Source organism: Pleurodeles waltl, chromosome 4_1 (genome assembly GCF_031143425.1).
Source record: "Pleurodeles waltl isolate 20211129_DDA chromosome 4_1, aPleWal1.hap1.20221129, whole genome shotgun sequence".
NCBI lineage: Eukaryota > Metazoa > Chordata > Amphibia > Caudata > Salamandridae > Pleurodeles > Pleurodeles waltl.
Window position 1 is genome coordinate 664066674 of NC_090442.1, and position 18222 is coordinate 664084895.

Below are 18222 nucleotides of genomic sequence, written 5' to 3' on the forward strand. Positions count from 1 at the left end.
CTGAAGCTGTTGGTTTAAGCAAGAAACCTCAGAGTGGGAAATTTCTAATTTTGCACCTGCCAAAGTCCTTTTGGAGGTCAGATATATTTTGCTCCTTCACCCAGTTAAGATTTCTACCTTCAGATTTGGTCTCTTTTTTTGGGGGGATCTGAAAATCTTCCCACTGGGCAAGCCTGGAAGCTGTATCTGGTGAAGTCCTCTTGAAATTGGACATCCCAAACAATGAGAAAAAAGTTCCCAAGGGCAATCCTTGCCACTTTTGCAGCACATCCTTTTTCCTTAATGACACTTATTCAACAGTACACTATCCTGAGTTAAAGCCAACATGACAGAACCCTTCTACCAGTAGAGGTGGCTGTGTCTAGGTAAATGAGCAGGGCAGTCCCTCCTCTTCAACCACACTAATCTGGTCTGGGAATAGCTCCCCTGCCCCCGGGCTGGTGCCAAACTGGCTTCAGTTGGCCATGGAAACAAAGGGCTTCTCTTCCTCAAAGGTTACCACTTCCTCATAACTTAATTATAGGTGGGCACCACTCATTCTGCTCCTTTTCGAGTTAATGAAGTTCCTGAACTACCCCTTTACCTTTCCAAAGCTGAGAGAAGTCACATACCTTACACCCAGATCTTCCTGCACTAGGTCTAAACCATTGTTTCTGCTATTGGAGCGGTTTTCACACCTCAGTAATAGGAAAGCACAGACAGGGAGAGCTGCTTCTTGTACACTAACGGTAATTAGCCTGCTGGGGCTTTGGGCAATCAAAATTTCACCTTTTAAAAGTTGCATTTCCAAAGTATTTATCAAAAAATCCAACTTCAAAATTGAATTGTATTTTTTAAAGACATATTTTTTGACTTTTAAACCACCACACAAACAAGCTTCATTACAAGGCAGTTGATCATCATCTGTCTTGATGACAGACATCCTTCCCTTCCTCAACTAAGTTGGGTCTAAGTAAAGTAGTCTCACCAGGAACCCCATATCTTAACATGCTTGTTTGGGCTGCCTCTGGTATGGTAAATCTCTTCTATGTAACAGCACAGTATTCCATTGCTTTCATCTATTCTGAATAATTTTTCGTTGTCTTTGCTTTTCAATTTTTCTCTACGTCTCTCTTTGCAATAAGATTAGGGTTTTAATAAACATTGAAAACAAAGATTGAATCATATATGTAGCTAATATCAAACCAAAGCTAGAACAAATAGTATTTTAATTAGACGTTCATCTAGGAGCAACCACAGCACTTCACAGTGAAACAGTTTTTGGGGCCTAGCAGGGGTATGTTGTTAACCCCCTGGTTCAGCAGCTACAGCAAGGATGGGGTTCTGGATGGGCCTCTTCTGTCTGAAACTCAGCAGGCAGCGGGTCATTATTAACGTGAAAGGGTGAGTGAGTACGTGAAAGGATGGTTGGATGGATGATCGATGGATGAGTGAAAGGATATATGAAATGCTGGATAAGAGAAAGAATGGATGGGTGAGTGAAAAGGAGGGTAGATGGCTGGCTGGATAAAAGGGTGGATGACTGTATGAGTGAAAGGGTGAATGGATGGACGGATGAGTGAGAGTGAATGGTGAGTGAAAGGATGGATGTGTGAGTGAAGTGGTAGATGGAAGGGTAAGTGAAAGAGTAGATGGATAGATACATGATGAATGAGTGAAAGAATAGATGAGTGGATGGATGGGTGGGGGAAGGATGAATGGATGGATGAGTGAAAGAATAAATTAATAGATCTACTGGTGTTTGGATGGAGTGAAAAGCTGATTGGAAGGAGTGGAAGGGCAGATAAATGGATGAGTGAAGGGATGGATGAGTGAAGGGATGGGTGAGTGAAAGGATGGATGTAAGGACACATAAATGAAATGATGGATGAGTGAAAGGAAGTTAGATGGGTGGCTGAATAAAAGGATGGTTAAGTGAGAGCGCGAATGGATGAAGGATGAGTGAAAGAATGGATAGATAAGTGAATGAAAGGATGTATGAGTGAAAGGTTAAGTGGATGGATGAGTTGAAAGGTGGATTATGAACATAAGGATGGATGGAGAAAAGGCAGGATGGATAAGTAAAAGGATGACTAAGGGAAAGGACGGATGGATATGCTTGAAGATGGATGGATAGTTTTGTATATGAATGGGTGGATGGATGGTTGTAATGGTGATGTACTGATTGTTGGATCAATGTCTGAATAGATGGCAATGCAATGGTGAGATGCTGGATATCTGGGAAGGGTGAAAGGATGAATGGATAGATGCTTGGATGGAAGAGACAAGCAGTCTCTTCTGGGGAGGGTTGCAATGACTTGCTTCACTTGCTTAATGCCATACGAGTTCTGGTTTAAAGTGGGGATTATTTTAATTTTCTGACTACTCCCTTGGGGCCTAATCCCTGTAGAAACATGCCAACATAAAATTATTGCATAAATCACTTTTGAATACTAGGCACCCTACTTTCTAGGGTACAAGGCCTACTTAGCATTGACATATTTAATATTTAAAAGTAGGGTTCCTTCATGTCAAAAAGGGTTATTTTTATAGGTTCACCCCGCACATTTAAAGCTGTAGCAGTCGGACCGTACACGTGGGCCTGATGCCAGGTTTTTACTTTTTGCCATAGTGGATGGCACTATGCGTGCTGAAGTCTGCAATTGATATTTAACTATCCATGCCATTGGTGTATTTTCCTGCATCTTATACGTCACTTGGGGAGTAGCCAATTTTATCCTCTTTTAGAGGCAAAGGGAACCCTCAATGGAGTCTGGGTGTAAGTGCCCCAGTGTCTAGAGTTCAGAAACCAGCAGTTCCAGTCAGCAAAACATGGGGGTGTTCATGTTAAAAAATAGATTTTTTTCAGCTACCACCAGCTCAAACTGGAGGAAGGGCCAAGCTACATAGTAACTTTTTCAACTCGTTGTTGCTTGTTTTCAATACAAGCGCCTCAGGTTTGGCGTTTCATCAGTAGCCTAGGTGTTCCAAGAAAAAATACGACAGGTCATCCAGTTGAATTACAATGCTAACATTTACGTTTTTGGCAAATATATAGAAGAATACAACAAAACGCATCCCCACACATAGTCTGCCAAGCTTTTCAGGATATTTGTATGGTGCTCAACAAGACAGTGTACATCAGTGTCAACTTTGCTAAATGTCTGTGGCCACATATTCTCTCAGCAAGGCATGTGCCTAGATTCTGGTAAAGTCTAGACCGTGGCACCTGGCGAATTTCTGCTGAATTTCTACGTTTGTTCCTTTAGCGTAAAATAATATTTTTATTACCATACATAAAGCCAACCCCTTCCATTTCAGCCTGTAGGCAGGCCTTGTATTGTATTATATTGTATTGTATTGTATTGTAATAATATTAGTATTTATATAGCACTTACTACCCCTGATGAGGCATCAAAGCGTTTTTCGGCGAGTAGCATGCTACTCCGGCATGCAACAGGAATTAGTGGTGGATTAGTATATATGAGTACAGTTTTAGTATTATTATGAGTTAATTTGAGCGGCGGATATGTGAGTTTGTTAGTTGGATTGACTGGAGTAATGGAATGGTACAGGAGGTAAGAATCCAGAAGTGTTAATTGGGAGTTGATAGTAATAGGATGAGACTTGGGATGAGCAAAGGGGGGATGGAGGAGGGAAGAGTCTGTAGAAAGGGTTAGGGAGATCATAGTAGCAGGAGGGGTTTTGGATTAGTCAAAGGTGAGATAAATGAGGAAGAATTTACTAGGGTTGTTTGGGACATCATGGTAGTAAACTGAGGTTTGGGTGAGTTACATGTGGAAGAGGAGGGAAGAGCTTAGGAAGGGTTATTTAGGAGATGAAAGTAGTAGAATGGGTTTGGGATGAGTCAGAGTGGGGATGGAGGATAGATTGATAGAGACATGACATATGGTGATGGGTAGAGAAAGTAAAGCTTACAAGAGTATAAATATTATATTTTTTATTTATAATGTTTATATAAACACATTTTTTGATCATTATTTTTATTTAATTTATTTATTCATTATTAATAAAAGTTTTTATAGTTTAATTATTTATAATTTGCATTTTAATTATAGATTTTATTTTATTTTTCTCTAGTACAGTAGGACTACAGTAATAAGTAAATAGATATGTAAATACATAGTAAGGGAATATATGTTCAAGGAATATAATAATGGGTATAATATGAGAAGAAAAGTAGTATTTTGTAAACATAGACTTTCAAGATTTGTAATATTTGAAGTTAAATAATAAGTGTACTTTTCTAACATATATTTATCTTTACTCAATCTTTGAATAGCCAAAAGCTTATGATAATACAACATTTGATCAGTGTGATATAAAATGAGAGCAGGGATTGATAAGTACCTAAAATAACAACTTATCTAGGAGCTATGCAATGACTTATGAACATGTTAAGCATAGAATAACACACACACACACACACACACACACACACACACACACACACACACACTGAGTAAATATACATTATTTAAACCGGTTTAAAGAGTATGTGTGTGATTTATTGTTATGACATAGTAGCAATACATATTTCCTAAAGAACTATACATATCTAGAATATACACATAGGTGGTCATTCCAACCCTGGCGGTCCATGACCGCCGGGTTGGAGGACCGCGGGAGCACCGCCGACAGGCCGGCGGTGCTCCAATGGGCATTCCGACCGCGGCGGTAAAGCCGCGGTCGGACCGGCAACACTGGCGGTCTCCCGCCAGTGTACCGCCGCCCATTGGAATCCTCCAAGGCGGCGCAGCTAGCTGCGCCGCCGAGGGGATTCCGACCCCCCCTACCGCCATCCAGTTCCCGGCGGTCCGCCCGCTGGGAACCAGATGGCGGTAGGGGGGGTCGCGGGGCCCCTGGGGGCCCCTGCAGTGCCCATGCCACGGGCATGGGCACTGCAGGGGCCCCCGTAAGAGGGCCCCTAAATGTATTTCACTGTCTGCTGCGCAGACAGTGAAATACGCGACGGGTGCAACTGCACCCGTCGCACAGCTTCCACTCCGCCGGCTCGATTCCGAGCCGGCTTCATCGTGGAAGCCTCTTTCCCGCTGGGCTGGCGGGCGGCCTGAAGGCGGCCGCCCGCCAGCCCAGCGGGAATGTCAGAATTACCGCCGCGGTCTTTCGACCGCGGAACGGTAACCTGACGGAGGCCGCCCGCCAAGGTCAGAATGAGGGCCATAATCAGATTAAAATATTTATCAGCACAGGCATATGCAGTCCATAGCTGTTTGAATATGGTGGTTATGAAGGAAAAAGCCAACTCTTGAGTAGTCTTCTGAAGACAAGATAGTTATCTGCAGGTCTTATATTTGGGGGTAATAAATTCCATAGTTTGGATGCTTGAACGGAGAAGGATGTACCACCTATAGTCTTTTTCTTGTATGGTGGTGTTCTAAGGTGGGGTGCCAATCTTGAGCGGAGATTTCTTTGTTGAATGTATTTGGTTATTTTGTTTCTGATGAAGAGCGGTCCTGTTCCGTGTATAGCTTTGTGGGTGATACAAAGCAGCTTGAAGGTGCATCTTTTGGCAACGGTTTACCAGTGTAGTGCTCTCAAGGTAGGTGAGATGTGGGCTTGTGGCTTTAAATGTAATAGTAGCCTGGCAGCGGAGTTGTGAATACGTTGTAGTTTTTTCAGATTAGATAGAGATGATCCGTGGTAGAGGCCATTGGCATAATCCAGTTTGGATAGTACAAGCGAGATAGTAGCCTGCACCTTGTGTGGAAATCCGAGGTGGGGGAAGATGCTTCGTACAGTCTTTAAGGTGATGAAGCTTGTTCGTACTAATTTGTCCACTTGGGCATTCATTGTTAACTTGGAGTCCATGGTAATTCTAAGGTTTTAACTTCCTCAGATAATTGAGGAGGTGGTCTGAGATCATCAGGCCAGGCGCGCAGTGGGTCATCATTTTTCCAGTCACCACATCTGAGTATTTCTGTTTTGGAGGCACTTAGTTTGAGATGGCTCCAAGTCATCCACTGATCAACGGCTCTGAGGCAACTGGAGATTTGTGAGTTTTCAATGTTTTTGGGGCATTCTAATTAAAGTAGTATTTGTGTGTCATCTGCATAGTTGTAGCATGTGATTTGAAAATCATTGATCAGTTCAGGCTTAGCAAAAATGACATCTAGGATGTGTCCAGCGATGTGTGTGGGATTGTGTACAAACTGATGTAGGTTCAGTGTGACTAGGCCAGTGGTGATAGCTTTTGGATGGGGCATATTGGGTTTGTCAAACTAAATGTTTAGGTCCCTCAGAATGCATAGGTTTGAGTATAATGTAATAAGGTTTGATGCTGCATCTAGTAAAGCATCTGGGAATGTTGAGTTGCTAGGTGGAGGTCTGTAAGGGAGGGGAAAGTTACAGGAGGAAGTTGGAGTAGGGTGGCATCTGGTGAGGAGGGCTTCACAACCTTGTATGGAAATGTTGTCTGTTTTACTGAGATTTATTGCTTGTTTGAAAATAATAGCTAGTCCACCTCCTCTCTTGCCTATACGGTTTTGTGTGATGGTTTGATAGTCTGGAGGAAGGCCTTCATGCAACACTGGGGCCATGTCATCCCCCAACCATGATTCTGTTATGAATAGTACGTCAGGTTGTGTGTCTATGAGCAGGTCAGATCGTAGATGTGGTGCTTGTTTTTTTTAGAGTGATTGAGAATTTATGAGCTGGCAGTTTAGAAAAAGTGCGTAATTGACGATGTTGTTTTGTTTGTGAGCAGTGTATTTTGAGCTTGTAGCAGGTGTGTTGTTAGTTGTGATAACTGTGTGAGGGTCACAATAGTCTTGTTTTTCAATATAGTGTTCTTCTTCCAGCAGACTTAGAAGATGTTTTGCTGGGTCTGTGTGTGTGTGGGTGGTGGATTCGATGGCTGAGAGAGACATGAAGAGTGTATTTTTTTTTTGTAGGGTTGCCTTATTATGTAATAGACAAGGGGATGCGAAGTTGTTATGAGTAGCATGTGTTTATTTTGTTTGCGTCTCTTTGGTGTGGAAGGAGTATGGGTTAGGGGTGGTGGAGGAGCATGTGGATCATTATGTAAGGCTCTAAATTTTGCAGTGGATGAGAGGCGGGTAAATAAATGTTGCTGTGTTTGGGTAGATGTTTGTGAAGAGTGAAAATGTACGGGTAAAGATTGGTCAGGATTTGTATTCTTTGTGTGGTCATGAGGTTGGGAGTGGGTGTGACGATAAGTATAATGAAAGTTTGTGTTGATTTGATGTGCTGATGTGTGTGGTCTGTATTGTTTTTGTGGACTAGTGAAAGGGGATATTGATGAAGTGGTTTTCTGTGTGGGATTTGTCCGTGAGTTAGTGCTGGTGAGTGGAATTAGAGTATTACAGGGGGTGTTGATGTGTTTTGGAGATGAGTGTATGAGGTGTGTAAGAAGGGATGGATGTGTGTTGGGGGAGTTTGTGTTAGTTGTGATGACTGGAAGAGGTAATATTGGTGGTGGAGTGTGAGGATTGTATGGTTGTGTGTAATTGGTGAAGAGAGGGGAAGGGCATTTGTAGATGGTGTGTTGGAAGGCTGGGTTTAGGTATTGTCATGATGAAAGGGGGTCTGTGCGGAGCAAATAGAGGATAGTGCTGTTGGTTTGTATGAACAGGGAGTGTGTATCTGGATGGCTGTAGTAATGTATAATGTGGCTGTGTGGGCGATGGCAGGTTGTGTTAGTGTGAGTGGACAGAGTAGTGTTTGCTGTGAGAATGAAGGTGTTTTACTGTTGTAGTTGTGGTGGATATGTGTATAGGTGTTGTATATGGGGTATTGTTTTGGATGATGAGACATTGCAATCTGTATGTGGTCAGTTTGTGATGCAGGAGTTGGCTGTCTTTGGAAATAATGTGTTTGCATGTTGATGGATGTATAGGGAGTAAGTTCCTTTCTGATAAATCGGAAATTGGGCAGCATTTCTGGGCCTAGGCCCTACCTGTCCCGAACAGGCCCAGACAGGCAGCTGCACTTGTCCTCTCCGCCCTTACCTCATCGCCCGGGCTGAGACGCCCTCAGCCCTAGGCTTAAATAGCCCTACCGGCCAATAGAAACCTAGTCCTAATCCTAACAAATCAGATTTGTAACCCTAAATCCCACAACCAATGGGAGACCCAACCTAATAACCAATTAAACCCCTAATCCTGACAACCAATCACAACCCCAACCCTAGAACCAAAAACCAATAGGAATCCCAACCCTACTACTAATCACAAACCCAACCCTAATAATCAGGAACCAATCGGAATCTCAACCCTACTACCAATCACAAACCCAACCCTAATAACCAGGAACCAATCAGAATCTCAACCCTACTACCAATCACAAACCCAACCCTAATCCCTAAACCAATAGAAATACCAGCCCCTAACAACCCCATATGCAACAACCAATAGAAACTTATATAAGGGCCAAGTTAACTTAAGACCAGTCCCTATGGGAAGGGAGGAGGGAACTGCTGCTCTTTTCAGAATCTTCTTGGATACAGACAGACTGAATTCACACTTCCAAGCTAACAGAATCTACTTTCCAGGTACGGGAGAGATTGTAAAAAAAAACACTGAAATACTGCTTGTCGTGCACTCTGAAATGTGGCTTTCTCAAGGCAAAAACAGGGGATGAATATAGTTTCTAAACACAATTTAAATCACAGAAACAGATGAAGCAGTTTCCTAAACACGCTCTGGATAGTCACTGAGATGTATGTAGCTTTTTTACTTAAAAAAGAGGTGGGGGGGGGGGCTTTATGCAGTCTTGTGCCACAAACCAGGAGGGAAATTACAAACAGTCACGGCTAAAAAAAAAAAAAACAGCACGTTAAAACTGGCAAACTCCCCACCGGTGCCAACACTACGTTGCGCACGACATTCAGCCGTGCACAGTGGGGGTTGGCCACAGGACTTGGCCTGCCGCCCGGCCCTGTAGCCAAACCCTTACAGGCAGCCAACCCCATGCTGCACACAGCCTTTGGCCATGCAAAGCAGGAGGTTGGCCTTCGGGCCCTGGGGACTCCATTCCCTGAGGCCAAAACATATATATTAAGGGGAGGCAGCATGCTGCCCCCTCCCAGTGCCTTAATTTTCCCCAGGGACCCATCCCCCAGGGCCTGTACCAATAAAAAGGGGAAGGGGCAGCATGGCCCTCCTCCTCAAGCCCTAAAAGCCCCTGGGGACCCCATCCCCCTGTTTTGTTTTCTTTTTAAAGGGGTGGGGCAAAGCCCCCCTCACTGAGCCTCTTTTGGACCAAGGGGCCCTATCCCCTGGGGCCGCTCATTTTTTTTTTTTTTTACAAGGGTAGGGGGCAGCGTGGCCCTCCTTCCCAAGCCTTGTTAGGGCCCAGGACCCCTTCCCTAGGGGCTGCATGACGTAAAGGGGGAGGGGAGCTGCGTGGCACCCTTCCACAAGCTTTATTAGGCCGCAGGACCCTAACCCTTCAGGCCATATTTTATTAAACGGGAGGGGGGGTCCTTCCCAGGCTTCCAAGAGGCCCCAGGACCCTATCCCTCATGGCTGGTAATTTCAGTAACAAGGAGAGGGGGGGAATATGCAGCCTCCCACCTCGAGCTGCCAAGAGGCACTCTGGACCCCATCTCTTAGGGCCAGTAATTTCATTGAGCGGAAGGGGAAACCGCTGCCATACAATGGACCCCATCCCCCAGGTCCAGTTAAGTGACTGTGTCCCAGGGTCCCCAACCCCTGGGACCCTGTTATCTTGCCTGTGAGCACAGGCAGAGAAAGTGCTACACTTCTCCCACAGGGCGGCAGCAGAAAGCTGCCCCTGCCCATTGGGAGAACAAAGCATTTCCCTGCCTGTGCTCTTGGGCAGGGAAATACCTTGATTGCTCCCACCCTGCAAGAGCAAAAGAAAACTGCTCCTGGGTGGGTTGGAGTAATGCTGGCTCTTGCTGCACCTGCCATGAGTGCAAGCAGGGGATCTGGCATGGCTGCAGGGGCCCTGCTTCCCTCTGCACATCCCAATGAGGGGGTCCCTTGGCCTCCCCCTGCAATGAGGGACCTGTTGTAGAGTGCTCCAGTTGGGCACCCCACTTAAAAAAAAAAAAAAAAAATGCTTGTCAAAGTTGTGGTGTGCCCCGGGTGGGCATATTTTACAATGAAAACAGAATAAGGACCACTCCAAATATTCATTGGGGCATTGGTATACATATTAAGGACAGAGGACAGAAAGAGAATTTAATCATATTAAAGTCCATTCACATGCGTATAGAGATTCTTCCATTTAGTTCATAAACACACAACTAACTGTAGAGCTGAGTCTTCAAAATACTTTGTTCTTAACATATTGAACATCCAGCCCGGCCAACACTTTTGCCCTTGAACAAAAAGGCTTATATGTATATATATATATATATATATAAATATATATATATAAAAACTCTATTTAAAACCGACACCATACATTAAAACCAACAATTGTATTTGTGACTCCCTTCATCTTCATCTACACATATCAAATTCTAATCATTTAGGCCGACTGCACCCATCTGTTACTTGACCCACAACGATTTTGAACAGAAGATCTCAGACTTGAATTCAAGTCCCACATTTTCCATTATGCAAAAAATGTAAGGTACAATATTCCAGAATAGTGATGGTCACTGGACATGAGGCCTCCTGTGAGGACTGGGGGTGAGGGGGTGTTATTGTAAAGCAATCTCAACTCATTAGCTGATCTAAAGCTTCTTAGTCTAGCAATTTCTTAAGACATGTTATGAAACCCACTTCCAAAAAATTCAAACCCTCCTACATAACAAGTATGTGCTTTCAACCAACCAGCCTTAGATTTAGCAATTATCTTCCAACTTAAAATTAAAAATGCATTCAATTCATAGGCATCAGTAAACACAAATTCATTCCCTTTCCTCCTTATGTCGCTCCAAAATTCCACAGGCTCATCTTCTATTTTGGCTGCCCCCTTAGTGTAACAATGTCTGGCTCAAGGCGCGCTCACTCCTTCTCTCTAGGCTGGTATGCAAGGAAGCCATTATCCTCCCTCTCTAAATACCCTCAGATGGCCAACCTTCCACTCAAAGGCACCCTATCAGAGATGGATTTCTTCACTTAGCAGTGGTTTCCATTCTGGTCCGCTCTATTCTAAAAATAGTCTCCGTTTCTCTATTGGTTCTTCCTATTGGTCAATCAGCTACCTCAAATCCCTGTCACAAAGCTTATTCCTCTATAGTGGTTTCCATTCTGCTCAGCTCTATTCCATCAGTAGTTTCGATTGTGCTCATCTCTATTGATTCCTTCTATGGGCCAATCAGCTGCCTAGAATCCTCGACGCAGCCAATCCATAAGGCCCTATGGATATGGTCTAAAAAAAGGTTTCCATTCAGGCCTGCTCTATTCTTGCAGTAGTCTCCATTGTGCTTGTTTCTGATGGTTCCTCCTGTGCACCAATCAGCTGCCCCAAATCCCTGTCACCAAGCTTATTCCTCCATAGTGGTTTCTATTCTGGTCAGCTCTATTCTAGCAGTAGTGTCTGCTGCGCATGTCTCTATTGGTTCCTCCTATAGGCCAATCAGCTGCCTAGAGTCCTCGTCACAGCCAATCTATAAAACTTGATGAAAACAGTCTAAAAACACACTTGTTCCTTATTTCCAGCTACTACTTGACACTGCTTTGTTTTTGAATGTCCCCACTAGTTCCCCACCCTAGCCAATCATCTATCCATGATCTTATTATACCCCAGTCAATGGAACCATCTGTATCTGGAATAATAAATGTTTGCTATTAAATCCTAATTTCTTTATCTTCAACTATAGACCTTCTCTGCTTTTGCAGAGTGGTGGAGATAGAGGTGCGGCCTCCGACGAACTCTGAGTAATACTGCTGTGTGGGACTTACCATTGGTAACGGGGGGTCATTGGTCCCCAGCGACCCTCAGCAGCCAAGGGGACTTCATCCCACCCACTTGTAGTGTACCAGGAGGCACATTTGCTAACTGGTAAAGAAAGGGGGTGGGCCTCTGACCAGCTCTCAACAATACCGCTGTGTGGGACTTATTGGTGGTAACAGGAAGGGTTCTTGATGCCCAGTGTTGCTCAGCAGCAAAGGGGACTTCATCCCCCAACGAGTAGTGCAGCAGGACGATGGTTTCCAGAGTGGTAGGGGAGGAGAGTAGTGGCCTCCAAACTCTCAGCAATACCGCTGTGTGGGACTTAATGGTGGTAACAGAAGGGGTTCTTGGCCCCCAACGACCCTCAGCATCCAAGGGGGGTTAATTTGACATTGAGTAGTGCAGCAGGAGGCGCCTTTGCAAGAGTGATGGAGAAAGGGGGCAGGCCTCCAACAAGCTGTCAGTTAGCCGTGTTATCTATTCCTCTTTCGCAGGCGCCAGGAGAACCCCTTGACCAAGGCTAGGGGTTTAGGATATTCATACCCTGCCCCTTTTTCTTTTGTTTCAGTTTATTTTGAGTCACAAAATGGCTGCCAGCACTTCCTCGTTGAAGTGTTAACAGCCAATCGGATCTAAACATGAGATCTCTGGGATCTGCGGCACTAGATATTTATATTTCATTTTCCTTTAATACCTCAATAACTGCTGAATGGATTTACACCAAATAAAAAGCGTGCTTTCTGGACCAAGAGCTACCTTTCTGCCAAATTTGGTGGAATTCCACCCAGTGGTTTGGGCTGTAGTCGTGTTAAAATCCCTATGAGAATTGCTATGGGGAACACACTTTTCTTGCCCCCCCCTTTTTTCTCAGCCCCGCCTAACGGATCGCCCCAAAACTTTCGATGCACAACAAAACCTGAGAGGACACTTTTTTTGCAAAGTTTCGTGAAGATTTCTCAGATGGTAACAAAGATATAGCCAAGTCAAAAAACATTTTTCGTATGGAGACGAGGTCCTAATTATAACTACCTATTGGCACCCACCAGTAGGGGTGATATATAGATATATATATTCTCTCTCCTGTCTCTAGCCCTCCTAGTTCAGTGATCTGTTGTTGTGTAATTCACTTTGTTTTTCTACCCACTGCAGCTTGGTGCAGTGGGTCAGTCCAATTCACCCATTGGCTGACTTCAGTGTGAGTGTAGGCTCCCCCCGGATGTGAAAAGAAAAGACCTACAAGAAGAGGGGGTGATTGGAAACGACGCAGGGACCTCAAAGTGGGGCACCAGGAACAGACGAGATGGCAGGCGCAAACAATGAGTGAAGAACTAACAATAGTAAATCTAACGCCAAAGGAGTTAATAGGGGCTGAAGAAACAGTACTGAAACTAGGTCTGACGTTTTGCCCCACAAAGACATTTGAATACAGACAGACACATATTGGTCTGTTCGGCTTTGTTAGAATATTGAAATTACACACTTTCTTTAGAATGCAAGTGAAACCAGTAAGATTTCTAAGAGAAATCAGATAGGAGACGGATTTATTAACAGGAAAAGACATTCAAGCACTGGAGGTTTTGGAGTCACTGGCTGGAGAATGGGATAACTCAAATGATGGAGGTTTAGAGGCCAATGGCCATGGTGAAGAAAAGAGTCTAGAGGAATGCTTTGGTATACAACGAACAGGAGCACAAGCAACTTTAAACCATCATCAACATTAATGCCTCAAATGCAGACTGGTGCTATTGATATTTTCCATGATGCTTGTGTTAACAATCTGTGCAAATTATGTGTAGGATGAATAACATAACTGAAGAACAAAAAAGAGCATTACAAAACCTGAGAGATGATCGTGACATAATATGTAAGCCATTGGATAAAGGAGGAAACACAGTCCTACTGACGAGAATATTATTGTCAGTAAGTGTTGAGGCAAGTACAGGACAGGTCCTGTCACATTCCGGTTTCTAAGGAAAGATATATAGAAAGCATTAGAGAATATTATGGCTTTATAGATATATGGTACTATAAAGGCACGTAGAAGATTGCCACTTTCTGACATGCTGACATTTGGTTACACCAATGTTCTACCATTTACCAAAAATACATAAAAAAGTAGAACGACCACCTGGACGCCCCATCATTTCATCTATAGGAAGCCTCGCAGAGTCCATGTCGAAATATGTAGATTATTTTTTATCTGAGCATATGGTGAATATGACATCATACATTAAAGACACAACATACTTTATAAAATGAATTGAAAATGTAGATTGGGAACTATAGTTTACTATGATGGCATTTGATATAACAAGTCTTTATACAAGTATATTGCATGAAGATAGGTAGAAAGGAGTTGAATACTTTTTGAAAGAAGGGCCACTCAAGTTTGTGGAACACAATAAGATGTTGATTGAATTTGTAAAGTTGTGTTTAGCTAACAACATCTTCTTGTTCCAGGGACAATATTATCAACAAATTCATGAGACAGCCATGGACACATGCTTCGACCCCAGCTACGCAAACTTGTTCGTTGGCTGGTGGGGGAAGCATGTGGCCTGGTTGGAACCCAATGATCACTGGGTAGAGAACATCATAAAGTGGTGCCGGTATATAGACAACTTGTTTATAATATGGAGGGGGATAGTTGGCACAGCAAGGGAATTTATAAGTATCCTAAATGATAATGAGGTAAGTTTACACCTGTAAGGAGAAATTAGCAAAGAATGTGTGAATTTTCTGAATTTGAAGGTCTTTTCAGATGGTGGTAAACTAAGAACAATGACTTATAGGAAACACACAGCAGGGATTTCGATTTTGCATGCTAAAAGCCACCATCCTATTAGACTCAAATAGAGCATTCCAGATGGAGAGCTCCTACTTACGAAACATACTTGCTCAAAAGAAGGAGATTTTCAGACAGCAGCAAAGGAATCTATTAAAAGATATGAAGTGAGAGGATATCCTAAGAGAGTCCTATGGGAAGTAATGGCGAAAGTGGAAGAAAGTAAACGGAGAGAATACTATTAGGGACAAAGAAAAGAGAAAAGAACAAGAGGCAGAATTTAGATATATTTAACAGGTTTCTCAAGTGATGCACAAAGAATCAGAAAAATTCTTTAAAATAATTGGCATATTCTGAAAGTAGACAATATACCTGGATTGAATTTACGAGAAAATCCTCTAGTAATGTTTAGAAAGGCAAGTTCCATAAAACAGAAACTTGTGGAAAGTCGTCTTTCTCAGAAGCAAGGGACTACACCATCTAAGGAAGTGGCAGGATTTTATCCATTTAATAGATGCAAAGCATGTCAAAATAATGAGAAGGGTTTTTCATATCAAGTCCCAGGGTGTAAGTCCTACAAGAAAATTAGGCAATTTATGACGTGCACCACAACTTTTACTGTATATTGTTTGGTCTGCCCATGTGGGCTGAGATATATAGGAAGTACAATACATCCAGAAAAAATTAGTTCTCAAACATATGAGGGCAATCACCAGCCACGATGAGACATAACTTGTTACCACACATTATGAATTGCACCACAATAGTGATCAGAATCAGTTACGGTTCTTCTGTATAGATCATGTACCACAAAATGAGAGAGGTGGCAATAAGACTTTGAAATTAAGAAGATTAGAGTCACGATATATAATTGACTTGCAGACAAATGTGTCTAAGGATTTGAACAAGGACGAGGAATTGGCAATGTTTATTGGATAATTGATGTATTTGGATTGTATAAACAGCCCATTTAGTGATTTATGCGGTTATAATTATGACTGTAGAGGGTTATTCCCACCTAGGGCCTTATTTCAAGGTTCTTAAATTTATCTATGGTTAATGCATATTCTCATAGTGATTAAGAGAACATGAACAGATGTGCTCTTATTTGATTTATATTTTATCACAATATGAGGCCCGGACTGTTGTGAAATGATGAAGTTGGTAACTAATGCTTTTAGTTATTTAAAGATGGCGGCTATACCAGAAGCCCGTTTTGATTTCCATGAAAAAGACTTGAATGTATGAATTCTTTTGAGAGGGATAATAATTCCTTTTGATTATGATATACCTTTAGGAATTGACATTAATGTGATGATTTGAGTGAATTTAGGAAGTATATCACAAGTAGTTACTCGTTTAATGTCTCGTTCAGTACGATGATTTAGCCATGTAAAGATGGCGGGCGCATTAAAAAGTTTGTTTTCTAATAAATACGTATAAAAATTAAATAATTTTTTGAATATGATATGTATACACCCTTAGGAATTGATGAGGATTGTGATGATTTGAGGGAACTTAAAATATGTAATAAGTGATTCTTTATTTGAAGCCTCATTTAGGATGGCAAATGATTTAGCTACTTAAAGATGGTGGCCTCACTAAAAAGTCCCTTTTCCAATTAATTTGTATATAAAGATAATGTCTGCCGGTAAGCGCTGTAACATACATAGGAAGGTACTGACCGTAACATGTTTGTGTTCTTTCCGCTTCACAATAAAGAAAATAAGAAAGAATCCTCCCAAAGGAGTGCCGACTGATTTCTTTTTTCTGTAGCAGATATATTATACTCTCTCTCCCCCTCTCTATCCCTCCTAATTCAGTGGTCTGTTATTGTGTTATTCTCTTTGTTCTTCCACCAAATGCAGCTTGCCACAATGGGTCAGTCCACTTCACCCATTGGCTGACTTCAGTGTGAGTGATAGCATTGTGCTCTTTCGCAAGGAACACATTTGCACACAAATTAGTTTGGTTCAGTGCAATGAACTGCATTTACAAAAAAATAATAAAAAAATGATAAAACAAGCATTGAAAAATTCCAAAACGCTGACAGCCAACAGCAGTCTTAGTGGCTTTGCTTATGCTTGTTTTTTTCTTCTGACAGTAACATTTTAATAAACAATAATTAGCCATTTTTCATCTTTATGGATAGTATGAATGTTTTATAGCATTTTCAAAATCACTAAGAATATGTAAAACTGAATCACATTCCATCCTGCTTGTACCCAGGTGTCAAGTATTACCAATCGGGTAATGGTCCTTTATTAACCTAATAATTTGTCTCATGTCAAAAAGTGATACTCACATGTATATATATTTTTTTTGGAAGATAACCTACAGAGAGCTGAACTTTCTTCGTTGCGAGGTTGCTTTGAAAGCTTTCCGGCAATGTGAGCCTCTTCTTCAGAAGATCCCTGAACTGCAACTTAATGCCTTGATAATTTACGATCAGCTGAAACAGAGGTGTAGTGAGTTTGGTGATACCTATGTGGAGCAAGATATCCTTACCAAAGCAGCAAGTCAGGACATGTCAGTCGTGCAGGCTTGGGAGGCTTTGGAGTTTTTGAAAGAGGAGGAGATAGTAGTGCGTGAGAAAGATAGGATTTTCCTGTTTAATCTTTATTTGTCTGAAGTAAATATTGCAACATGCATAGAAACGCTTGTGAAAAAGGATCCTTGGTGTCTTCAAGTTAATGTGGAGGAAGTACTTAGAGCTCAACATGTCGGACCTGTAAAGGATGCACTGAAAGATGACACCTTGGAAGAGCTCAGCAGTCAGCTTTATGAAATGGAGTCACAAGAGCCTGACCTCAGAACTGGAATGATGCCAAAAGTCTTTTATGACACCCATGACAGTAGGCTTGAAACTGAATGTGAAGGCCCAGCTCAGCTGGAAGTAGACCTCGACCAAGTCAGAGCTGCTGAAATGATTTGCTTGAATCCTTTAACCGTCATAAGCGGAAAGGGAGGTTGTGGAAAGACAACAGTGGTCAGCCTTATTTTCAAACACTTGTTAGCAAAGGAAAATGATGAGTTGAAGAAAGCCTGCAGAGCTTTTGAGAGTGACGTTGATGCATCTGATGAATGGTTCACCCAATCACATCAACCTGTTGAGAAAGAACCCAGAAAACCTGTGGATAATATGACTGTTCTCCTTACAGCACCTACTGGAAAAGCAGCATCTCTTTTAAAAAAGAAGACCAGCCTTCCTTCGTTCACATTACACCAGGTATGGACAGTTTTATTTATTCATTACGTTTTCATTTCATTATTCTCAAAAGAATTATACATTTTTTTTAAATTAAATATTAAAATGAGAGGATATTTTAACAAAATGATAAACCAAGGTAAATCAAATGTACGTGAAAGAAGGAAAGTCTTAAGTAGAGGTCATTATTTTCTTAATTTGAGCAAAATTATTCCAGTTTAGGTAATGACCATAGTTTCAACAGGAGGAGCATTTGAAGGTAAGGGAGTAAATAAAGAGACCAAAATAACAGCAAGAAGAATCCTAGAACCCTCTTCTATATATTTTCCTCCAATTTATTTTTTGCTTTCTGCATAATGACTTTTTTGAATCA

At 42.1% G+C, this 18222-nt stretch overlaps 1 protein-coding gene across 2 annotated transcripts in view; it reads left to right on the top strand.

Moving 5' to 3' along the window:
* The window catches only part of HELB (DNA helicase B), a 451751-nt gene that overhangs the window by 103387 nt on the left and 330142 nt on the right, over window positions 1–18222 (top strand). The window contains exon 4 of one of the 2 annotated variants that reach the window (XM_069229147.1): window positions 16971–17870. The exons of the other annotated variant lie outside the window; for it this stretch is intronic. Within the exon in view, the coding sequence (XP_069085248.1) occupies window positions 16971–17870 (900 nt within the window). The remainder of the gene's footprint in view (window positions 1–16970; window positions 17871–18222) is intronic. 2 annotated transcript variants of the gene reach the window in all.